Genomic DNA, 26,517 nt, shown 5'->3' on the forward strand with positions numbered 1-26,517 from the left:
GAGAACGACATATTCGAGATTACAGCCTTAGTAACTTCATGCATGTGGTAAACAGTTTATGTCAGCTTGTGTAATTTTAAGTTAATATGACAGAGTTGAGCTTCTTCCTTCATATTTTTAAAGCTGAAATACTTATGGGCTTTAAAACGTAATCATTTGATCGCTTTAGCTCTCCTTGGCAGCTGGTCAGTAAAGGCATCCCGTTTGTGCCAGAGCACCTTGCTTTTCTCGATACGCGGCGTGCAGGCAGCCTACACCCTGAATCGCTACAACAAGGGAGACGATGACCCAGAATCAAGTTGACCTGAGCGCTTTAAATCAAGACTCCACCAGAGGAAATAAATTCTCGCCCCACCAGGACGCCCAGCGCCAAGTAGGACAAGTAATCCAGACAGAATAAAAACGTCCTCTTAGAAGACGCTTACAGAGAGAGGGATAAAGAAGTTAAAGCTTAGTATGAAAGAAAGGATGAACTTCATACTAAGCTCTAGCAGTACTTTTGATATTCTGATGTGTTTTTAAATTTCGCAGGATTGAGATCAGTATCAGGGAAGGCACAACAATTCAAGTTGTGCTGATAAAGATTTTTATTTAGTGTGTTTAGGACAAAAATGACATTTCTGTCACATTTTAAGCAGGACAAAACTGTCAAAAACGAGACTAAAATGAGGCTTAATGCAAAGCGTTTGCACACACAAACATATCCACAACCACTTACTTTAAATTGAGTATTGTATTTCTGATCACAAGTTTATTTATTTATATTTCTTTTTTTCAGTATTATTATTTTTATTACTTTGTATACTTTAAGAGTTTACTTGAGTTAGAAGTAATTGTTTAGTATTTTCTGCTTGTTTGGTCTTTCTGTGGGTGGAGCCTGTGGCTTTAAAACCAGGACTCTACGCCACAGGGAGTCGGTGTGTGATTAGACTCCTAAGAAGTCACCCTGAAGGTGATGGACTCTTGCAATGAAGGTACTGCTGTTTGTCTGTTTTTAACCTGTCTTGGACATCCTTTGTATATATTTTGCACCTCTCCTCTTTGTTCACCTCTCTCTTCTGCTCCCTGTGTTGTGAATTTACACGGTTCGTAATTTCTGCTACCAATAGCAGCACTTTATTTAATATTTTTTAAAGTATCAAACTATTTTCTTGAAGAAATCAAAAAAGCAAAATAAGATGCATCAACTCACCCAACTTTAGTCAGTACCTAAAACATCATGCATATTCTAAGACAAAGATTTTGAAACGGTTACTATGACTACCACCACATCCTAATTACACAGATGAAATCAAACTTCAACTTTTGGCCACAACAGCAAAATATGCGATATGTTTTTCCGAAACCAACACTAAAACATGGAGGTGGTAGCATCATAAAGTGTGACTACTGTTCTTTAGATGCTGAGGTAGTTGAAATTTTGAGCAGCTCAGATTATTAGTCTTTTTTTGACTCTGATGGATTTAAGATTAAGGGGAATCAGTTTTCTGATATTTGCGAGTTCAAGCATTCATCCAAACTGAAATCTAAACAGACCTTTTGAATTTTAACCACCAGCTTCATGCAGCCGGCTTTTTAGAGGGATGCAGTGCAATGCAGTGTTGCTTGTTTGAGCATTTTCTGCAGGGATTTGTGGCTGAATGAGCTCTGCTTAGTTTTTCTGCCATGCGTTCACACAGCAGCTACATTGTCCCTATTCTCTCCTTTGCTTGTGGTTGAGATCTTTTTAATCAAAATTTTGTTTTCGTGACAGAGGAAAAATCTGTTGCTGCTGTTGCTTGGGAAGTAATTTTGTGTACGTTGTATATGGAATATGTATTGACTAATGACAACTCAAATCCACTCTGTGACACTGTTTTGTAAACCACAAACACAGGACCAGTGACATAGAAATGGTACTTACCTTTGTGCTGAAGGTGTGATTTTGGTGCAGCTGTTTTGCTCTCTGAAGACAGACTTGCTTTGTGTCAGCTTGACTTCAGAGGCTTCAGCTTGACACGTCTGGGGGTCGCGTTTCGGCTGATGAACACAGCGGTCAGAAAGGTCAAATTCTGAGTCTTAACATCTAGAACCAAGTCCTTCCTGTTCTAATGACCATGCATTGCGTCTCCAGATATTTGTGCAAGCTTTTTCAGCACCAGCTGGAAGACTCAAGATAATTGGTTGTATGTGATAATGAGGCAGCAGGGTGAAACTTAAGTTATTAAAAAGATAAGGTCACAAAAGTTTAAAGGATGGTGTCACACTTTGATAATAAAAAGTTACACTTATTGTCAATTATTTTAACAATGTACTTACCAGCTTAAATTGAACATTATGAGAAGGCCACAATATGTCAGCTTGTGGCAGCTTTTAATGAAGCTGCTTTGTTTTCATGATTTTGTTGAGGAAAGGAACATATTTCTCAGAGTTGTTTATTTAATATCCAAAACTTCAGGTAACACTGCATTTTATCTTCATAACATTTTACAGCTTTACAGTCATTCTTAGGCTGCACAGTGGCGCAGTTGGTAGCACTGCTGCCTTGCAGCAAGAAGGTCCTGGGTTCGATTCCCAGCCTAGGGTCTTTCTGCATGGAGTTTGCATGTTCTGTGGGTTCTCTCCTGGTACTCCGGCTTCCCACAGTCCAAAAACATGACTGTTAGGTTAATTGGTCTCTCTAAATTCTCCCTAGGTGTGAGTGTGTGTGTGTGCATGGTTGTGTGTCCTGTCTGTTTCTGTGTTGCCCTGCGACAGACTGGCGACCTGTCCAGGGCCTCTCGCCCGGAACGTTAGCTGGAGATAGGCACCAGCACCTCCCGACCCCACTAGGGACAAGGGTGTAAGAAAATGGATGAATGGAAAGTCATTCTTCAATACATTACATCAGAAACTTTTTTTGCGGTAGATTCAAACAAAGTTGTGTATAATTGGGAATTGGAAGAAATGTAGTACCTGGTGTGATGTATTGAAAATGTGAAAATGTGCTATGCATTCAGGCCTTTGTAATCCAATGCCACTAATTGCCTTCAGAAATCACCTAGTAGAAAACAGAGTCTACCTGTGTGAAATATGATCTCCATATAACAGTGTGGTACAACTGCAAGCCAATGAACACTTCTTTCTACCTTTATATACAGGCCAAACAAAGTTAGCATTAATTAGAGAAGCAGAGGAGTTGCAGAGATTAACAGCACAGTTGGGAGAATCTGTATATAGAAAAAACGTTGGCAATATAAAACCAAAATGAACTCCATCTCCACACTCAATTATGATATTAATGGCGTCATGGTGATTTAAAGGGGAGCATGGATGGAGCTAAATTCAGAAAAATCCTTGGATCAAAGCATGTAAGAGGATGTAAAATACTAGAGACTGAGGTGGAGATTCCACTTGTAACAGAACAAATTCTAATACAATAAGAACTACAATAGAATGGGTTAGAGCAAAGCAAACTTAATGTTAAAATGGCCCAGTCATTTTAACAGAACCAATTAAGAATCTGTGGAAAGACAAAAAATTATGCTCACAAATACTTTCCACCCAAAGCAATTTTCCTAGAAGAATAGCAAAAAAAAATTCAGTCTCTAAATTCACTCAAGACATGCCCCAAAGAATTACATTCTACAAATGACTTAAACTTCAGGCAGTGGCGTTTGCTGCAAAAGTCAGATTAGTGAATTTGAATACATACACCACACACCTTTTATTTTTTATTGGAAGGGGGATTTTGAAAACCATTTATCATTTTCTTTCTACTTCACAGTGATCCCGTCCTTTATGTTAGTCCAACAAAAATATCTATTAAACGCAGTGACCTTTGTTTTCCTGTGACATTTTAAAAAGTTTATTGGAAAGCCTGCAGTAACTAATCTCCATAAGTCCCTATACAAGCAGACCAAATTATGTTTTTTGTATGCATAGTTCAACTTAAAAAAATATCATCAGGCAGTTGACTGAATTACTCAGTCAGAACTAATAACAGTTTACTGCTCCCGATAAAGCATATTCTGTGTACTCCGGACTAATTAGTTTGTGTGGAAATGTCATGATCTTATGAAATGACTGCACAGTTGTATAAAAATATTGTAAAGCTTCAGAGAAAAAAATAAATAAATAAAAATAACATGGCACCCTATTTTATCATGAGCTCCTACATCTTTCCTGTCTCAGCATTTTAGGTGTGAGATGATAAACAAAGAGGATGAATACTTAAATTCTGCAAAGGCCCATTCTGCAGACTGCATTATTCTTTGGATTAATATGGATTGTGTCCCGGTAAAAGGTTAACCCTTTTGTGTTGATTGCAAATTCTCAATTTCCATGAGCCATTATGAAAATGCTGCATGTTTGCAATTGTATGGGTGCAGGATTTATCAGCAAAATACTGTTATCTGCCACAGAAATGGCTGCACAGTCTCAATTTTTACATATTTTGTTATGTTTGATGCATGTTGCTGTGTTTTAGGGCTCATGAATGAAAGTAGACATCGCTGTCTGAAAGTATTTGTGGTCCAATTAGGTTCAGCCAAGCTGTGTAATTTTTTTTCTGAGAGTCTATCCTGCTCATTCTTAAAATGAAATTGGATAGAGCTCTTTCCATGCTAATGGTTTCATGAAATAATCTCATTGTTTTTTCCCCAGAGCTGCTGTAAAGAGTTGATATAAATCCTCAATTTCATATTGAGTCCTTGCACAAATCCAATTTTGCATTTTTTATTTTTTAGTTTGACTGAGAGGAAAATTGTCTTCCATAATACAGTCCAGACAAAAGTCCATGAGTTTGTTTTAAGCTAGTCAGCAGGAAGTGACATATTTGTATCTGTACAGTGAAGGATTGTGTGCATCATTTGTGTGACAGCTGTAACTCTCTCAGGGAGTGGTCTTGGTGGGTTTTATAATCAGCTTGTGGCATTAGTGTTGGGAATAAATGAACTAATACGGCCTGTAACCATTAGTGCTGACCTGGAACAAGGGGCCCAGAGAATCAGGGGGCACAGGCATCATGGGAAGACGTCACAGTTTGTATCTGCTTCCTGTAATTTTGCTGAGTCTACAAACAGACACACTCCAGTTACATTTTGTAATGACATACATGAGTTTGTACAACTATCATGAATAGACAGGCATGTAGATAAAATAGACAGAAACATGCCCTGTTGGACACACAAAGCCATTGTCTGCAACAGTGCAGGCTTCTGTTTCTGCACATGGAGCGTCCTGACACAGCACATGCCTCTTCACCGCTAAATGTCACACAGTGTTACTTACATTAATATTGATGCAGAGAGCAGCTGGTGTTTGTGTGTGTTTTTGTTTGTGTGTGTAAACGTTACAGAACACCACTTAAGTAACTTGACAGCCATTTCTATGCTTTTTTAAAACTCAAAATGTAATCTTGTAAGAGATTTTCAAATTTTCTTGTCATGGAAATTATTAATATTGGATCATTAAAAAATATGTATTTTTTTTGCAGTTTACTCTTTCTGTTTAATCAGAGTTTATTCAAGAAGCTCAGAAAGTCAGATGAACAAAGATATCAGTTCATGTGTGGAACACAGGGTTTCCAAGGTTTATGTAGTATTTTAAAAAATGAGATAAAACAGTAAATTGTCTTTAAAAAAAAGTAAGGTATTTAAAAACGACAATGGTTTGGGGCAAAGCTGAAATCAGTGCTTGGCAGCCTCATGGCTGAAAATAATTTCACCATGTTTGGTTTTAAATCTGAACATGTGGACTGGTCTCTGTAGACCTGAGAGGGCAAAAATACCTCTGATATTTTAGGCTTGTTTAATTTACACAAAAAGAAAAAACAACTATACTTGAACTAAAAACAAATATAGGAAACAAGTAAGAATTTGAGTGATGTGTGGTATTTTTGTTCATGGTCAAGCAACTCTTTGATTGAGATGTGAATTTCCAGTCCACCATGCAAAAAATCAAAACATTGCAGAACTTTTTTGATTAGTTACAGTTTTTACCACTTAGCTTTGTAGATGCTTTTGCAATAACAGCCTTGGGAATGAATATTCTGCCCTATGAACTTCAAAAAACACATCATTAAGACTAAAATTGCTTACAATGTCTTTATTCTATTTTCACTCATAAAACATGCTGGATGAATGCTTGGTTCTCTGTGGGTTCAGTCTGCAGACTAATTTATCCGTGACCTTACTTAAAAGCAAGTGTCAAATTTGGTTTTAAATGCAACATAAAATGATTACTGCTAAGGCTATGACTATTACTACTGCTGATCATAACAGTGATTTTGATAATTATGTTTACAGTTTACTTGTCTGTTAGTGAACCAACTAACCTACATTTTGCATATGTTTACACATTTTTATAACCCTTGGATAATGTTAACCATAATCAATTTTCAATACTGTTGCATATCTAGTAGCAAGCCTGCAGTTGGCTGCTTTATGGTAAGTTATGAAACAACACTTAATTATGATGAGTGGTGCTCCTTCAGTTTCCACGTCATGATGGTGATTTTATGGAAATATTTCTAAACAACTCAGTTTGTCTCTCTTTTAACTTAGTGAAAAGTGTACTGCCCTTCTTTCAGCCAGTTGAAAAGCAGTGCACAATAACAGGCAGGGAGAGGCAATGCTAGAGAAATATAGCATTTATCTGGCATTCGAGAACTTTAAACTGTGAGAACTGTATGATGGAAAATACTACTACAACTTTTTAAAACCGTACATTGAAGTCAGAAACCAACGTGACACTACAGTAGTCATCCTAATCTCAGTTTCAGTTGTAATTTATCAAGCTAATCCACCATGTTATTGCTTGGGAAATGCCATGTTTACCCATTTGACTATTTTTTTTCCCGAACCTACTACAGACAGAGTAGCATTAGCTCATCTGCTTGTACAACCACAAGATGTACAGCAGAACATCCTGTGAACATAACACAGACACATGCTGCCTTCTGTTCTCAGCTTTCTTCATGAGCAGCTGCTGATTGACGGGGTCACAGCCTCCATGAGGGGAGTCGTTTTAGTTTGGCAGCAGCATGTTTCTGCAGTTATATTAACCAAAAGGTCAGCTTTTCTACTTTGTGGCTCTTTATCACAGTCAGAAGAAAGTTCAGTAAGAAAACATTATGAAATGATGTCATGCATTCTTAATGGAATAGAAGTGACTGAATGGAGAGTCTGAAAAGATGTGGGCTCCATTTGAAGTAATTTGAAAGTCTTTTTGAAAAGATATGGCCTTATAATTTGATAAATTTGTACTAAGATGGCCTTTTACCATTTACTCTGTTGCTCTCTCCATTGTTCTCTAACTCTTGTGGTGTTTTTGGAGTCAGGAAGCAATTTCCCCTTTCAGAGAAATGTATTTTGAAAGTGTTTCTTTTTTCAGATGTTAAGGAGGATGTTTATGTGAAAATTAATATGCTTTTTGACCACAGCTCACACAGAACTTCTTAAAAAGTGTTTCTGAGTGCAGCTTCAGCATCATGTATGTTTCAGAAGAAGTAATTGTTGTGAAGATGCATTCAAGATGCATCAGATTTGAAATGTCTTGCTTATTTGTGTTTTCTGGGTTAGACATTTTAATCCAAACCCCTACAATTGTGGTGCTTTTCAACATGTTATTACCGTTGTCATGAACTGACTAGATTACTCAGGCATTTTTCTAAAGAAAATGTCGACTTGGAAAAATGTAATTTCAACGATTATGCCTAACGTACCCAATGATTGTCATACAACAATAATATTTTGTTTTTGTGAATTTTTGTGTTTTACTATAATTTTCTTTTAGCACAGGGTCCATGGTACAGTCAGTCATTGTTTTTGTGGTTTCAGGTTCATGCTGGGAAACAAAAGTTTGACCCCAAAGGTTTTACTATAAAAATACACATCACAAAGCAAAATAAAATATGCTGTTTGCGAACAGTTAATCAATTAAATACTAATTGCTTTATTAGATATAACTAGTTTCCACATTTACTGGCATGTACTAATTTTTATAAATGAAAGAAAACGGAACTTTTCCAATTAATATTTTACTTATTTGAGATTCTTGGTATCTTTCAGCTACTAATTACCTTCTGTCATCTCTGTTATAAATATGGTATTGCTCTCAGGGTCATTTCTCTTTAAGAAATGTTAGTAAGTGTGGAATTTGTTGATCAGATGTACGGTCAGAGCAATAATTAGAGCTAAAGAGCTAAAACAACTGTATCTGTAACAATTAACACTGAATGAGGACTTACATTTATCTTCCCAACACACAGAGTGCGTTACAGTTTTTCATGTTTGCTGTTAGAGAAATGTTGTAAATAGTAACATGCTGGGGTCAGCATACTCTAAGGAGTATTTATTTTGTGTGCTATGGACTTACTATCCTTGATTCCTGCTCCCAAACTAAAATTTCAAAATGTTTTCTTTTTTGTGCATCCCCAGCCAATACTAATGAAACTTGATCAGTATTAACTGTAAACATACTGAACACTTTTAAAAACAGCTTATGCTCATTATAAATCCAAAGGTTTTATTTGAACAAGATTTAGAACGAACTCTTTTCAATCCTGGATACTTTGAATAGATTTAATGACCTCATTGGGTTTATTTTTTGGTTCTCAAGACTAATAGGATCACTAAAACAGCACAGAGTGGACCGAATTTCAGCCGGGCAGTTAGTGTTCATAAGAGGTTTACAGGAAATCCTGTGGTGCTTTAATGCTCATCTGTGTTTTGATGTACTCAACGCTATTATCTATGTTTCTATAGTTTATGACCGTCCTTGCGAAATCATATTTTTTTTAGATGGAAAGTCTGGATCAATTTCACTTTAGCTGATGTGTGAAAATATAAAAAATGTAAAAGTAAAGACGCCCTCATGCACTTACTGTTTTAAGTTTCAATATCACAGTCTTAGTCTAACGGACAAGCAAGGACTGGCCTTCATATATGTGGAAAATCATTCAGTATAATTGTCAATGAGATGAAAATGGATCATAATGACGTGAATGCTTCGTGAGCCTCTGTAATCTGCTGTGCTTTGTTCAGTTTCATCAATCAGCAAATTTAGCTACAATAAAAAGCTCTATGACTGGAAGAAAACACCGGCTTAGAAATGTTGCATTTCTACTGTGTGTTTAGGGGCCTGTCTCTGTTTCACAATAGACTTTCTTTTTACAGTTGTAATCTTGGAGAAACAGGCGGACTTAACCAGCAGGTCAATTATAGCTGAGGTAAAAATATACAGCAACCTCCATAATTAGTGGTCCCCTGGTGAAAGGTCTTCAAAGGAATTCATCTTTTACTGCAAGAGCATGATCTCTCCCTGAAAACTTTTGAAAAAAAAAAGCTTTAATTTGAGTAAATTAATTCAGTGGGGAAAAAAACTTTCTATTTATAGAATAACCGGTGCCACAATTGTTGGTATCTCTGCTATAAAGACATTTGCAAATAAGACAGTGCTCAGTCTTATATGCCTTAACCTAAACAGAAAGGAATGTTTGATCATTCCTCTTTCCACAATCTCTTAATTGTCCTACTTCCTCTCACATGCTCTCTTGTTATCAGAGCACCTCTCATGCGAGGATACAGATAAGGACCGAGATGGCCATGAAAGTTGGTTGATTTTATCTACGATGAATCACATTTGTGTTGTTTTTCACTATCCTCTTGAAAGACTTGATGGTGACAGAACACACCAGATTTAGATTTTAAATATCCAGGGATTCTTAAGACGACATGTTGAATACAGGCCCACAGTATCACCAGTCCTCCACTTTTCCATATATTCATATTTTGCTTTCTGCTGGACTCCAGTTCTCAAGAGCATGTAGTGCTTGTTTAAGACGCTCTAATACAGCTGCAATAATGCTTGATTACCTACTCAGTGTGTTATCATGCCACCATGTTGGTAATGAGCCATTTATTTGACTGTGTTGCAGAGTATTCACTCAAATGCTCAGCCTTACACCTGCCCTGAAGTACCTATGCTGTTCCAGTTAATGTCGAAAACTTGACATGCTTATATTGGAGATGGAAGGACAGAATAGGCTGCTAAACATCAGGTTGGCACGTTGATGGAGTCTAATGGTTGCTATGGAGATCTTGTGACGCCAAGACACTGTGTTTCTCCAAAGGTGAGCTTCGGATAAGATTTTATCTTCCTTCCTACACTCTCCCATAAGCTAATTTGTACCCTGACATGAGAGACACTGTTCAAAATGCGAAAGACAGGAGAACATGCCAAAGAAAAATAGACCTTTGTGTCATATTTATACACCAGGAAACCAGGAAGTGGAAAAACACACTGAGTGAGTGTTCTCTGATCTACTAAGATAAATATTAACATTTTTCAGTGACATCAATTTTATGGTACTTTGTTAATAAAGTATATCCTATTGTGTATTTTATTTTCTTCATTGAGCTTAAATTATAGGTAGGAGTTTTCTTACTTTTACTTTTGTGATATCATGCCACTTAAATAGATGCTACTTTTATTTGCATACTTTTTATACATCATTACCATGGGTGCCAATAAATGTCAAAAACACAGTAAATAGGAAAGAAAATGGGAGAAGATGTAGAGGAGCTTTTTAATTTTACTATTTTAATATTCATTATTGTCTGTAGCGATGTTTGCATTCTGGTTGACCTTGATCAGAACAAAGCTTTGTGTTCTGCAGCTGCCAATTTATGAAGGCAGATTAAACAAAACAGCCATTAAAAATGCCCAGCAACTGTTTTTCTGAGGTTTCTTTGAGCAGGAACTGTTTACTGATAGCAGCAGCTTTGTGCCCATGGTCTGACCTGCTTTTTTCAGAGGATAATCAGCATTGCATTTAGATTTGGGCTTTTACGTAATAATATAAAACACAAAGTGAGTGCATGGGAACGTTCATGGCTGCAGCCAGGGAGCTGATTGAGGTCAATCTGTGATTTGCTGCCTTTGCCTCGGGTAACGGCTGTGCTGTCACTGCAGGGCTTACAGTTACCTACAGCTCCCCTGTTTTACACAACATCAAAAAGCTCATTTTTGCCTCTTGCCATGACATCATGTCAGGTTTTTCATTGTCTCACGTCTTTTTTGAAGCACTTTTAAAGAGCCAGTGGCAAAATAAACTGCCTTTGAATTTACAAATTACTTACCAGATTCTTGTTTTACCTACAGGGGAAACAAAAGCTGTGCTGTCTAAATTTAACTCCTCACCTGTTTTTAATCTAACGGAAACAAAGCTGCATATCAGCATGTGGGCCCATCAGTCGAGTCATCAAATGGAAATTTCTTTTTACTCCCCGTGTCGCAGCATGCGATCACACTGCTGTTTACTTCAGCTCTTTGTCTGCTGCTGTGTGGTTACACAATGTTTAGTTTGCCAGATGGAAGGAGGTTATTGTTGAAAAAAAAAAAAAATCTGTTGTTCTTGGAAAACTTTGTTAGTCTCGTCCTACACTCTTAGGTTTCAAATGTGTGGGCAGTCTTCAGGTAGTTTATCGGGTTTTTAAAGCTTGGAAGCAATGGTAGTAAATAAACCTTAACACAAAATTGGGCCTGGTTTAATATTGCATCAATATACAGTATTAGATATTTCTTAGGTAGAAGGTGTTGGTCCCCTGCTTTCCTACTTTTTTCCTCACCATCAGACTTTATTACATCTAATCATCCTTTGGAATCGTAGTGTTGTGCATATTGATGCTGCAATAATTAATTTTCAGTTATTTTGAGCAGCTTATGAAGAAGTGGCTTTAAATCTGTTCTGAAACGTTTGTTGATTTGAATTCTTTTTTTTTTTTTATTGACTGAAGTTGTATTAAAAACCATGATAAGGTATTTGACAATTGGCCATCATTAATCTAATGAGCAGTTCCCAATATTTTGTTCTGTTTATGTAGAAATTAGAAAAGAACCGAACATTTGTTCAGCAAGTGATTTTTGTTTTCAATCCTCACAACAATCCAGCGTGTTGAAATATTGAATATATATTATGATATGTAGTAAAAAAGAAAATAAAAAAAAGTGAATAATTATTTGGCAAAGTGAAGCAATATCACCAAAACAGAAACAGCAAAATGTAACATTCGAGGAACCTTTCTCTTTCCTGATAAACAACCTTATCATGTTACCAACCACAAAAACCAGAGAAAGGAGCAGGCAGATCGTTTCTCTAGAGTTTGTTCTACTTAGCATAAAGTTCAGCACAGAAATGCTAACTAAGATCATCTTGTTGAATTTGGTCTGAAATTTTTATCTCTTCAAATTTTAGCACGATTTATTATTTTAGCATTTCCTTCATTAAAATCAGCTTCTGTGAATAAATGATGACCACATATCAGCATTCATTCCTGTAGGAAGTTGATACTTGTTTATCAGCTACCAATGATGCAAAAAAACATTTTGATTCCAACAACGATGACAACTGATTTTGAATATCAGCATCGGATTATTGCTCAAGCTTTTCCTCTGTGTGGGTCTGTTTGTGTCTTTCATTCTTTTTTTGCGGCTCTGGCTTCACTTTCACTTGTGTGTTTGTGTGTGAGTAACATCATTACCTCTGCTCTGATTCCCTCTGATTCGATCAGCAGTCGCTCCTGGTTTTTGAATTCCCAGCATTGATGGTTTTGACCATCAAAGACAGTCATAGCAAACACTGACCGCCTCCTTGTTCATCACTCATCCTGCCTGAAGTTAACTCACTTTGTCTGCTCTGATCACCATGCAGCGGTGAAAATTTTAACCTCTTCAAATAAAATGAAATAAATCATCTTATGTGATATGTTTTATAGTCAGCCAGTTTGAGTAACAGAAATTTATTTGTCTGCATTATTCATAAATCACAATAATGCATTGGTACTCATTCAGAGACTTTTTTTATTGTTAGGGAAGCTCATTTAAAGTCAGTGGGCTTTTAAATACCCCCAGCATGAAGATTATCTTTCTTTTTGAGCTCTACATTTTCTAAATAACATCAAAGATTTAGAACTTCACCTCAAAGCAGTTTGTTCTTTGTTCTTGAACAATATAAGAGAAACATTTTCTTGGCTATGTGTTTCTCATTTTCTCTGATTTAGCATGAAATATACTCCAGGTGAATTCAGGTGCAGAGCATGTATGTGAGCTTTTCTTAGCACCAAACATCATCTTCCAAACAGTCTATTTCACTCAGCATTGTGCTTTTCCTCTTTAGCGCTAATGGAGCATTAAAATAGGCTCAACAATCTGTCTTTATGCTGCAGAATGGATGAGAGCACAAAAAGGAAAATAACTATTTATGAGTTCAGGTAATATCTTATTTTTTTTCTTGAAATAGTGTGTGATGCTTTCAAAATCAGAGCAGGGGCTTTATAGGATTTAATAATATTAGAGAGACAAGATGATATTAAAGGGAAGGACAATGCGGAGAAGTAGTTGCCTAAAATTTAAAAATTCTTTTTGGATGTCGTTGCTTTATGTTAGCAGTTTTTTTTCTTTAATCTCTTTTAATTAATTTCCCAATTTCTTGTTTCAAAAGTTTATAGAAATGTTTAAGTGTTTTTTTTTACATTTTCAATATAAAGTGCTAAAGTCACAGGCCTTTTCTCTGTTTGTATGATGCATATAGAAACTAGTGATGTGTCGGTCGTGGTTCCAATCGTTCACTTCAACGAGCCGGCTCTAAGAGCCGGCTCGTTGAAGTGAACGATTGGAACCGGCTCCACAATGGGAGCCGTTTTAGGATCCTATTTGGGAGCCGGGTTTTCTTCTACAGTATATCGCTGTCTCTCTGCCTCCCTGTCGTTGTGCTTGTGCTCTGCAAGTGCCAGAGCCGATCGTTTTTCCCCACATCGTTTTTTTTTTGTCCTGCGGTGCCTCGCTGTCTCTCCCCCCCTTCTCCCTCTCCTTCGCGTTTTGCTCTTCTGCCAGTGCTACAGCGGAGAGTTTTTTTCCCTCGGTCGGTCCACTGCCCTCATGTCAAGTGTGTGCTCCACATCTGACCAATCACACATAGTTTCAATTAATAATGTGGCGGGAAAACACTGAAAAAAAAGTTTATCTCCACTTTTTTTGTGGAAACGGCAGGCAATTGGCCAAGCTGTATAGCGTTCGTCGGCAGGTGTTTATGTACAGACACTCACTCAGCGGTCAAGAAGCACAGAAAGAAGGGGAGTCAGTGTGAGAACTGAATAGGTGAAAATAAATGAGTGACAGAAAACGGAGCAAGATTTGGACTCATTTTAATGCTACATCAAGCTCCAGGGCAGAGTGCAGACTGTGCAAAGTCAGCATTTCCTATCGTGCAGGCTCGACAAACAACCTGCACAGCCACATGCGGACAGCACAAGCATCGGTATTGCTATAGCATTGTTATGCTATTAATTAATTAATAATGTCAAAAATATATATGGGGAGCCGTTTGGGAGCCGAAAGAGCCGGCTCTCCACAGTAAGAAGAGCCATTAGAGCCGCATCTCAAAAAGGAGCCGAAAATTCCATCACTAATAGAAACACAAAAAATTCATTCTCACATCTTTTCCTGCACATTGCTAAGCAGCTGGCTGAGAGAAGGCACCTACACTTTCCCTAATTTACAAGAATGTTTTCCAGCTGCAGAAAACAAAGATTGTTGAAAACAAAGAACACAAGATCTCAGTTTTATTACTGTTTTACTTAGGCAAAAAAACAAACAAAACAAACATAAAAAAAACACACACAATATTAACACCTTCAAAATACTAGCTGTTAATATCTTATTTTTTTCCCCATTGCCTTGCACACTCAAATTGAAGTTCCTTTAATTTGATTAAAAATTCTCTACAAGTGATTTAAACTTCACCAGTAAGTTGAAATGACTGTTAGTTGCACAAGTCCAGTTAGAATCCAAACTATTAAAATAGTAAGTTTATTTTTTTTTTATCAGCTTTTACATCTCATGCATAACAGACCACAAAGTAGTTCACTTAACTAGGACAAAATACTGTAGCTACTTAAACCAGTTGTAATTATTTTTTTTATTTCTTGTAAAAATGTAGTTGTGTACTAGATTTCTTGTACAAACTGCATTTGCAGAAATAATTTGAGACCCTGCTACTAATCTTTATGTGTTTGGCCTTGAGGTTGTGACCCAGGTCCACATGAATCATTTGCAATGTCAAATACATTTGTTGCATAAAAGCTTTGTGTCTCTCTCATTTATTTGAACATTAGGTTTTGTTAGGAAAAAATCAAGGACATTCTCACATCTTGACCCTGAAAAATCCTAAGTTATAGTTCAATTTGTGGAACCTTTGAGTGTTTTTTACTGTAGATTCAGAATAAAAAAGAAACCTGACATAGACTTTGTGCAACGTTACCCCCACAACTGAAAATTGTGCTGTGGGAAGTGATTGTTCAGCGTGTTTCCTGTCCATGTTTTTAGCAGTTAGGTAGGAGGTCTAGAGGAAACATGAGTCTGACGGCAGACTGGAGGCAGTTATTGGTTGCTTTGTGAAACAATTTGTCTCTCAATACTGGATAACTGGGTGGTTTTCGTTACTGAGCAGCTGCAGACTTGAGGAAATGTTCATCAGCTTTTCTACAATAGTGATTTCGGCATTTGTGATTGGTAAGGGACATTTTGTTTAGTCTTATGGCTTCATATTTTAGATGTTTACTTTCCTCCATATAGTTTGATTGATCTTTCTCCAGCTTCCCTTGAAGCTCTCACTTGCCACAAACGCTTTAGTGGACATCCTGTCAAAGAGGGTGGAAAACTGTTTTTCTGAATTAGAAAAATAAATGATCTCCTCTGCGGCTCTTCTGCTCCTCGACATAGCACTCTTCCCCCCAGTTATAATTTTTTTTGTGCTGTGCTTCCAGCTCTAGGGAAGTGGTCAACCATGATGAAGAATAGCTGTCAGATCTGTAAAAGCTCGCAAAGTGAACAAACATTTGTAGTAGCCATTAGTGATCAGTTTAGTAATAAAGATGAATATTTTTTCTTTTTTGTTGTAAAATGGATTTGTTTTTCTGAAACCATATTTTTCTCTTTTTGGGAGGAAAAATCATCCAGAGTTTTCCAGGTAGACTTTCATTAAGTGAGAAAGCAATTTACCATTTCTTTACAATTAACAATCTGAAAAGTGTGGTGTACATATGTATATAGCATCAGTCTAACACCCTGATTACAACCAGTGGAACCAGTTGCTTTCATGCCAAGACATTGGGACAATCTGTTAAAATTTCACAGCCATGAGTCTTGGGCTCCACATATCTGAGTTTAAAGGAAATTACCTCATTGGAAGAAAATAAATATGTGATTTTCCTCATCATATAACACATGACTGACAGAAAACTGACTGGACAAATCCTTGAACACATCCTGCCTATGGTGACATAGAGTAGGTCCAAATTTCAGCAAGAAAATAAAACAAAAAGGCATAGAGCCAGAGGTGCAATGATTTAGATTGATACATATTCATGGCCCAGGTAAAATATGTTGCAATTCCTGAAAATGTATGCCCACAGACCCACTCCATCTGAACGTAAGGGTCTAGAAATGCAAAGCTAGTGGGGGCATACCGTAGAGGACTTCCTGCTGAAATTTAAGTGAAAGAGGGTAAACTCAAAGGGGGTGAAAACAAATGCATGCTGCACTTTCCAGACTATTATTGGGGGAAAAAATAAAACCATGTGTTACTTTTGTTTTGGTTTATAATTCTGAGTTGGCCTATCACATGAAACTCCTGTAAAATCCAATGAAGTTTGTAGTTGTGACATGACAAACTTTGAAAAAGTTCAAACAGCTTGAATACTCTTACAAGATGGCATATCTCAGTTATTTATGAACATTCTGTGTGATATCTAATAACACGTTTTTCTCTCTCTGTTTGCTCTCTCAGGTCGTTTACTGATGATGAAAGGATGATGATGAGGATAAAGGGAGGAGGCCATAGCCGAAGGTGTAGACCTCGCTAGAATCCTACCTTCCCAGCAACTCCCCCCGTTCACCATCACTATCCTCATCATCCGCCGCTGCCGCTGCTATCCATCCCACCCAGAGGCATGGCCAACCACCTGGAGCTGATCCAGGAGCTGCAGCAGCTGGACAAGGTGCCCAGTCTGGAGAGGCTGCGGACGGCTCAGAAGCGCCGTACCCAGCAGCTGAAGAGGTGGGCCGTGTACGAGAAGGAGATGCAGAACAAGAAGAGGAAGGCCGACAAGAAGAGTCGTAATTTAAACAGCCTTCAGCAGTCAGAGTCCAAGAGACGGGTGTCCTTCGCTGCTAGCGTTGCTCTTCTGGAGGCTTCAGCCAGGAACGATCCCGATGAAGGTAACTGATGTTGTAAATTGCAGAAATTAATAAACATTTTAATAATTTTTTAAATGAAGAACTGTAACTTACATAATTTATAATCTTCTATTCTTCTACTGCAAGTGGGTCTTTAATCATTTATATTATATGAGAGTTTTAAACTGTGTGTGGGTTTTCAAATATCATCTGGTTTAGTCATCATACAAATCATTGAAACTCCTATTTTTTTATACAAACAGAATAAAAATATGGAAATGTGCAAAATTCAGGCCAGACTTCACAAATGTAATGGTCATGGATTTTAAAGAAGAGCTGATTTAGCTTTATATTAGAAAAATATATTGATAAAGCAGTTCCCTTTACTACACTGCAGGATCTGAAGAGAGCCTCAGAATTTTGTCTGCTCATTATTTACAGAATATAAAGGTGTTATAGCATGTCTTCAGTACATGCTATTTAAATATTTACTTAAACCTTCATGTTTAGACCTCTCAATGTTACTCAAAATAATTAACTTTAGATTTTCTTCTTCTTCGTTGACACCAAAGATTTAAGAATTTTAGCCCTTATGGAAGTGTTCATGTATGATTCATTCACTGATTGGAAAATTTAAAAAAATCACGTTTTTGTTATCTGGTTATCGATCTCAGGTCTCTCAGTGCCTCTCGTGTTAAAATGCCTCGTCATGTTTTGTTAGTGAACTGAGCGCCTTGTTCAGAGGTATCAAAATGTCAGGAAAACAATTAGCTCAGCTTGCACGCTGAAAACGCTTCTGGAAATTTGTTCTGCCACAAGTCCGCTTTATCATTGTGAGAATAATGGAGTTGTCACACTGAGATGAAACTCTGCCAGTCTTTTAATTAAAAAATCCCCCTCTGTTTGGAGATAATAATTGTTTTCCTCCAGTAGATCCTGTCCCACGATGCTTTGGCAGCGAGTCTGTGATGGATAAATGATAGCATGCTGCTATCTTTCATATATGACATCTAATGTAATGTCATTTTAACCTGAAAGTGGTTTGATCTCTTTTAATTACGACAAAACCAGCATACAGTGGCACTATTATCCTTTCTGTTTGCAAACTGTCTCGACAGATTTAAAAGCCACCGCAAGGCTGCTTTATTTACGTAATAATTATAATAACACGACAGGCTGCTTTTACTTGTAGACACATGCACATCAGCTGAGGAATGTGAAATGCCGTTTGTGGTAGAGACCCTGTTGTTTGTTACTAGAGTTGTGGTGTCGGATTGATTTTTGGAAATGGTATAGGGAACATTTAAAGAATGTTGTTGGGCTGCTCTGCTCGGTGCAATTCACTTTAGGGCTTTTAGCCTATCAGCTACAATTTTCCTCTGAGTCTTCAGTTTGGCCTGGAAAAAACACACAAGGCTAATTAATAATCTATGTCCACTTCCAAGGAGGGAAACATTTAGATGTAGGTGCAGCTTTTTAGGGATTATTACCACACAGAAAACCAAAGGAAGATGATTTCAAAGCATTTAGCTCATCAGAGAGCTTTAAAAGGCACTCATTCATTACAGGACAGACTAACAAGTCCTTTAAAGTTGCTACATTATCTTTGCACATTTTTAAAAAGACATAAAAAGGTAATATTTTATCATAGTTTAACTTTGGTCCAACATACAGCACTGGCCAAATGAACAAACATAGTTTTGGGTTGGGAAACATATTGTGGTAGACATTACAGCTAAATGAAAAGAAATAAACACAGATTGTGTTTTGAATCAGTTTGTGTTCATAGGTCACTGAGTTTTACTTGTTTTACAGTCTATATAAACAGATTACTGAGAAAATCTGTTGCAGACTTATAACTATGGAAGTGAAAATGTTGCTCGGAGAAAACTTCTCTCTAAAAATAATTTAGAGAGAAGCATAATTTAGGTTTTGCGAAGTCGAACCTGAACAGATGAGATGTTAAGATAAAACCCAAACACCTCATTCTGTCGAGCACAGGGGGGAGGGAATGAAAGGTGCTCATGAAATAGAACAATGATCACACTCAGCAGTAAATCTTCAATCAAATGTCAAAAAACTAAATGAATCAAAGTGTTGCAATGGCCTAGTCCAGGGGTGTCAAACTCCAGTCCTCAAGGGCCGCTGTCCTGCAGTTTTTAGATGTGCCACAGGTACGAAACGCTGGAAGGAAATGGCTTAATTACCTCCTCCTTGTGTAGATCAGTTCTCCCAGCCTTGCTAATGACCTAATTATTCTATTCAGATTTGGTGCAGCAGAGGCACATCTAAAAGTTGCAGGACAGTGGCCCTTGAGGACTGGAGTTTGACACATGTGGCCTAGTCAAAGTCTAGACTATAACCTGTTGAAATGCTGTGCTAGGAACCTTAAGAGAGCTGTGCAAAACAGCCCTTGTGTGGATTTTCTTTTTAGCACTGTAGTATGGTTTCATAATAGCTTTTAAGGGTTTTCATGTGAATTTGGGCAGGGCATCAATCCAAATACTGTACAGAGATCTTATTATTTTTCACTTTGTGTAATATTTTTCTCAGTCTTAAAGCTTAGCTCACTATTCTCTTAATTCTTACTTCTAAGCTCTGTTGCCATTTTTCATGAACTGCAGTTTCATCTGCCTCAAACAACTTTGAGTTAATCTCTTTATTAGTGGTTTCAAACTTCTCATGAAACCTTAAACTGGAAGTGGATGTTGCATATGCAGTATATCCTGTATATTTAAATCAAAGTTACTTTTGTTTATGCATGTGACTTTTCATTTTCACACTTGACACACATTGAGAGTAGATTTCTTGGCTCGGTTTTTGCATGTTTGACACACAGAAGCTTTTGTCAGTTCTCCTCCCTGCTGGCAGTGCCTGGGCACAAAAACGTCTGCTACCGCTTCTGTTTAATGAGGGTGACCATGAAAGAGGCATGGAGATAAAAAGCAGAAGGAAGACAGGCAGGATGTAGTGTTGCCCACACAGCTCCAGTGGCAGCTGGTTGGTTCGGGAGTCTGATAATCTTCCCTCTCATTCTCTCTGGTCCCCAAATGCTCGATCAGGCGTCGTGTCTCCACACGCTGTGCTGCTCCAGCAGACTGTGCATGGCAGGCCGACTTGTTTTACAGAAATGCTTCACAACAGAGACGACATTTCATTTGTTCATAATTTCAGTTAGGGTTATGTAAAGAAAGGAAAAAATAGTAGTTAAAGGAATTACTGTGGGAATGTGTTCAAACATTTCTCTTAAAATAAAAGAAGTCATTGTGTGTTGGTGGTTGTCGTGGAAGGTAGAGCATGTGCCACATATATAGGTGCTACAGTCCTTGACTCAGCTGCCCTATGTTCCTCTCTCTCTTCAAAATGACAATAGCTCCAAAAGGCCACTAGTGCCTTTTAGTGTCTTTAAAGTGCGGGAAACTATTCTGAGCTGTACTTCGTGTTATAATGTTACTCCTTCATACCTGGAGTGTTGCTTTGATTCTTTCATGCATGTTTGCGAAATCCTTGAATCTCCATGGCAACCATTCAGAGGTGCTTATCCAAAGTTTCTCCTCAGAGCTGCAGTTTCCAAGCCGAGCTTCTGCCTCACAGATCATCCTTCCCCTTTGCCCTCTGCTCTCAGCTCCTCCAGACTAGCGGCAGCAGCAATGAACAAACACCTTGTTGAACTGCGGTTCTATTGAGTTTAGCATACAAACTTCCTCTCAGTTCAGCGTTCCTAAGAATGGTTGTTAACAGCATAATGGAGAAGCACTGTTGTGATGACTTGCTGAAGGTGGAGTGTCAGAAAGAGTCGGAGCTTCTTAAAGAGACAGAAGCCCAATTTCAAGGCCTTAAATTGCAAAGTCAAATTTCTTTAAGGCTATGCTTGATATAAACAGCATTTTTATAACTGAAGGTAACTTGATTGTGCTGTGTCATTGTGTGTCTGGAAATTATATAACACTCACCCATTTAAAAGAAAATCAAACTTCTTGCAAAGTTTGTGTTCACAGAGTGACTTATAAGCAGAGAAAAGATACTTATAAAGGATGGAAATCAAAAAGACACAATTCCAGTTTTTGTAAAGAGATCAGATCAAGAAGTAAAAGAAAAAGAAAAAAACAAGTCAGAAAGAAGCTAATAAATATTTAAACATGAATTTCTGTACGGTTAAAATGTCATTAAAGCACAACACGTCTCCAATAAAAAGTTTTAAAAGCCCACGTGCTGCAGCAGATGGCATCTTCAGGGTGTTTAGTCAAATGTAAACAAAACAGAGAGGTTGAGACACCGACCTGGGGCTGACTGTACTGAGGCTATAATGAGATGAGACGCAGAAGGAGACTCACATTTAATCTGTGATTTGGAGGAGTAGACGGGTTGCTTCCTGTAATTCTCCACTTCCTGCCTTTGCTCTCAGTGTTGACATAATGCTTGTTTTTGGTATGCATTCTTTATAATTGAATCACTTGCTGTTTGTTGTGAACTTTAGAGCTGCACAGCATTAAAACAGCTAAAAGTGTTAAAAACTGTATCTGTGTAGATGCAATGGTCCATATTTAATGGATGTGTGTGTCTCTGTGAGTGTGTTTGTTTTCCTGTCATTAGTACTTCCGCTCTGAGAGCTCTGGGAGTAAACTCTCCAGCCAGAGAGGAGACATACATTTCAAACAATGCATACACAAACTCAAGTTCATGTGTTTGTTTGCAACTGGACCATAAAACAAAACAAAAACTACATCGTACAAATTACTTATTTCAGGCTCAAAGTACCATTACCAGGTGTTTGTGTTATTCTTCAAATTCTTGTTTTCGGCAACATTTTTATCCGTCTTTCAGGGACATTTGGATGAGTTAGGAGAAGAACCATAATATCTGTGTGATTTTTTTCCATTCAGGTGAGATTGGAGAGTAAATCAGGTGAGATACCACATGCCACTGCTGTCCGTGTTTTCTTAGGTCTTATGAATTGATATTACCACGACAAGCACACTGAGATTCTGTAAGATTAGGTCAGCAGAGGGTGGAGGGAGCTCAAAGTAATCTTTCTCAACATGTTTAATCCTATTGAATAGAAGGTTTTCGAATTTATTTTACTGAAATTGTACCTGATCAGGCCTAATATAAAATGACAGTCAACTGAGTTGCTTTGACCTCAGAAAAAGTGTGTTATTAATTTTTCCCGAACATATTCTTTCTAAATTACATTAAAAGCATGTTATGCTCTGTCCAAAAAAAGAAAACAACAACAACAAAAAAAACCCATATTTGTGGATACGTAGTTTTAAAGTGGTCAGGCAAATTCTGTGACTGTGAGCTTTATGTTGCTTATACGATGCTGCTATTTATAAATTTAATAACCCAATCTCACAGATTTCATTAAGTAGCTGATGAAAAGACACATTTGGCTACTGCTGCTCTGCAGTGTGCAGTGTTAGTTTAGACTGAGTCCTTGTTGAAAGAGCTGCATGTTGTCCAAACTACTCAGGCTTCCATCAGAAAATGCTCCGAGGGGTTCATATGTTCTTCTGAGTCAGTTCATTTTTTTTAGATTGTGTCTCCAGCTCAGGCAAAATATAGACGACTTTCTGAGGAGTAGGTGTCAGATCTTTTCTTTATTTAATGGCAAAACTTACAGACATTTTTAGACTTGCCTCACACTATGAAGTAGCATCCATATTTATTGGTGGGACTGCACTATATCAGAAAATTGGTTGATGGTATCTGTCCTTCCTAAACTCTGTGACCTTTTTGTATTTTGGCCAATGCCATTTGTGTCCAGTGTGAGAATCTTCTCCTGTGAGAAACGCAAGGTTGCAATGCTTGGAATATATTAGCCAACAATTATTGCACTCTAAAGAGTTCTTCATGCGTTTATTACTGCACACACATAATGTGATGACATCTTGAGAAACAAATTCATCAACAAACCTGTCTCAAGTTGATGGCATGACAACAAAACGTCATTATCCCCTAGATTTCCTGTAAGGTTTTGGTCACTGTCTTCCCTGCCTCTTCACCAGACATGCTGCCCCACATAAACAGACACTGTAGAAATGTGCAAATATAGACCTATGCTGATATTTGTTTTAGAAATGCAAATTAAAGGGCGATATCACATTTTCCCCTTAATTTGCTCTAAGCTATGTTAACTACGTTATTTATCTTTTACTAAAGATAAATCTTTCAGTTGTTAGATGTAATAAGTTAGTGTATTATCTGTGCTACAAGACATTTTGCTACAAAGTAAAATAAGCGACTACTGATAAGTAGTTCCATATTTTCCCCAGGGAATGTCAAACCACAATTATTCATGGTAAATGTAAATTTAAATGAATTTCATTTGACCCAGAATTTTGTTTCTGATGGAAGATTAAACAGATATCTCTCAGTAGAGTGTAAAAAGAGTTTACAAACTTTACAACAACCCTGATTAGCACTGGAGCTATCTATTCCTATTTATGGCCAGTTTTTCCATCTACAGGTAATTTGATGATTTATTTTTGGTGATTAACTCCAAGTTGAGGGAGAAAGCCTCCTTGCTATCACCCTAATCCCAACATGTTAATATTATTTACAGTCAGGATACAAAGGTTGGTGAAATTAAAAGAGGAATATAGACATATATTCCTCATGGATGTAAATATTTTTGGTCTGTTGTTGCTAGTTAGAGTAACACAGCAGAGAAGAGGAAGGAAATAGCTTGATGGAGGTGCAGCAGGGATGTCAGAGACCATTTCTCTGTCCCCAGGCCTCCTCAACCCCGCGCCCCCTCACAGCGTCGAGGGCTGATGGCTGTGAAATTACTGTGAATCACCCCGGCCCCTCTCTGTGTGGCTGTCAGGCCATTGAGTCTGATGGGATTTCTCCGCCGTCCCACTGAAGAGCAGCGGGGTCAGGGTGGACAGTCAGCAACAAAGACGGAGTATCGACTAAACTAATGCTTTCGCTTTCAAAGCAGGGTGTTATTTCAGCAGCTTGTGTGTAAAAGTCCATATGGTCAATATGCCTTCAAGTAGAAAACAAACCTTTATTCAGCTGCTGTTCATCATCATCAGGTTTGGATGCAGCTAACTCTTTGTGGTGATTAGCAGAGGTTTAGTGGGTGGTGAAAGAAGAGATGGTAAACAGCACTTTCACTTCCTGCTTCCCAAAGTGTCCATTAGCAGAGCAGGGTCTTAAAATGCTTCTGTAATTTCTGTGAATCTTCATCGCTGATTATTGCGGAGAACTAAACATTTATGACTTGTTCTCCTGTAGACCAACCATCAAAAGCAGTCTACAAACATTTGTGTGAGGCATGAAAAAGATAGAGATAACGTGTCCTCAGAAGAAACATTTCTAATCTTCATAATCCTTTGTTTGTGACAGCTTTAAGTGAGCATTAATGCTGTTACTGTAAAGCTGCAAAGAACTCTTGGACACACCTTCTCCTAATGTAATGAGGACAACAAAGCTTTAATTTAGTCCTTCTATTGTGGTTTAATCCCTGAGATAAAAACTGAAGACTAAACGAGTGCCTTAGGTGGTTAAATTCTTAAATGACATAACAGAAAAGAAAAATTCTAGATAAAATATATTCAAATGTCTAAAAAAACAATAATTTTAACTTTTTTACATTTTGTCACATGACAACCACAAACTTTAATGTATTGTTTTTCTGATTTCATGCAACAGTGTCCATCTTTATGTGTTTCAATGTCAGTATAAATAAATCTTTTCTCTGAAGGCCTCAGAGCTTTGTTGCAGAACGTTAGAAAACAAACAGAATCATGAAGATTAATGAACAAAGCAGGTTTGTCAGGGATAAAGTTGTGGAGAAGACTGAAGCAGGATGAGGTTAGAAAACAATAACCCAGATGTTGAACATCTCAGAGTCCCATCTTCCCATCTGAAGATAGATGGCACAGCTGCATTCTTACCCAGACATTGACATTCATCTAAACTAGCAGACCAGGAAAGTAGAGTTGTAATTGATGAATTGACACAAAGACACATTGTAACTCTGGAGGAGCTCAGGAGATCTACAGCTCTGGAGGGAGAATGTGTTGTCACATCGATTATTAGTCATTCTTTCCACAAATCTGTGCTTAACGGGAGAACTAGAAGATGACTGTTGAAAGAAAGCCGAAGAAAGTCTTGTTTAAAATTTCCAACAAGCATTGCAGAAATCTGCAGAGATGTTGAAATAGATTATATTAGGTGAAAGTTGAATGTTTCAACGTAAATGCAAAGCTGACCTTTGAACTCACCGTCCCAACTGTGAAACATGGTGGTGGTCGTATCATAATGCAGGGAAGACAGTATAACAGTAAACAAGAAGGCAGTGCTCCAGATGGATGGTTTAAATCAAAGCTTAATTCGTGTGTAAGAATGGCCTAGTCAAAGTACAGATCAATGTCCCATTTAGAATCATTGAAAATATTTTAAAAATTATGTTCATGCTTTCCATTCAGTCTCACAAAGATTCTCAGAAAGAATAATATTCTGTGAAGAATATTATAAGACAGTATTGATGTCCAAAACTGTGAAAGGACGACACTTGCAGCTAAGCATAAGACATTTGCCAAGTTTATCTGCAATGTTTGTAGCTGCAATGTGACAAAACGCTATGAATAAACAAGGCAAGCAAAATTAGTAGACCAGTGAAGAACCTTTTTTAACCTCTGAAGCAGTGACTGTTTTTACATTTGAAGTATCCTCATTGTTATGTGACTCCACACATCTTCCAGACTTGCCTCTCGTTGAACCCTGTCTTTGTTTTGCAGCTCTGTCCTCTTCCCACCCTGCTCTCCACTTAACCACCCACTCACAAGGACAACACCCTGCACTCTAATTACCACTTATGCCCCCCACTGAAACTTCATAACTTCTAACTTTGCAGCCTGAGAAGCCTCCCTTAAAATCCACATTCCAGTTTTAGACATGTGGCTTTTACTTTTGGTTTTTCTCTCTATTTTTTTCCTGCCATATCATCACCATAAAAATACAACCAGAGATATAAAAAAAATAAAAGAAATACTCCACAAGTGTGTATCACCTCCCGGAGGGAAAGTACTCATGTGGTTCACTCAACAATTTTTTTCTTATTTGTGTGCAAATTAGGTCTCAGATGAGCTTTTGTCTTCTTCTTCAGTCTTATTAGAGTGGTAAGGGCTTCTCCTCAGAGGCCTAAAATAGGCTTAGCTGCTCCCAGGCATATGGCAGAGGCAGAATGGCATCAAAAAGTCTCGTAAAAGTGAAAGACGAAAAGGAGTGCAAAGAGCAGGAGGGCAATTCATCACCAAAACACGAACTATCTCGTCTAATGTTTATACTCTTCTGCTGATTTTAATG

General features: G+C 37.6%; 1 protein-coding gene across 2 annotated transcripts in view; it reads left to right on the forward strand.

The window, feature by feature from the left end:
- Positions 1-26,517, forward strand: part of ppp1r16b (protein phosphatase 1, regulatory subunit 16B) — an 88,279-nt gene that overhangs the window by 16,275 nt on the left and 45,487 nt on the right. For both annotated transcript variants that reach the window (XM_028003809.1, XM_028003810.1), the window contains exon 2: positions 16,808-17,238. In XM_028003809.1, coding sequence (XP_027859610.1) covers positions 16,971-17,238 — 268 coding nt within the window. In that variant the 5' untranslated portion in view covers positions 16,808-16,970. The remainder of the gene's footprint in view (positions 1-16,807; positions 17,239-26,517) is intronic.

This window comes from Xiphophorus couchianus, chromosome 20, assembly GCF_001444195.1.
Source record: "Xiphophorus couchianus chromosome 20, X_couchianus-1.0, whole genome shotgun sequence".
NCBI lineage: Eukaryota > Metazoa > Chordata > Actinopteri > Cyprinodontiformes > Poeciliidae > Xiphophorus > Xiphophorus couchianus.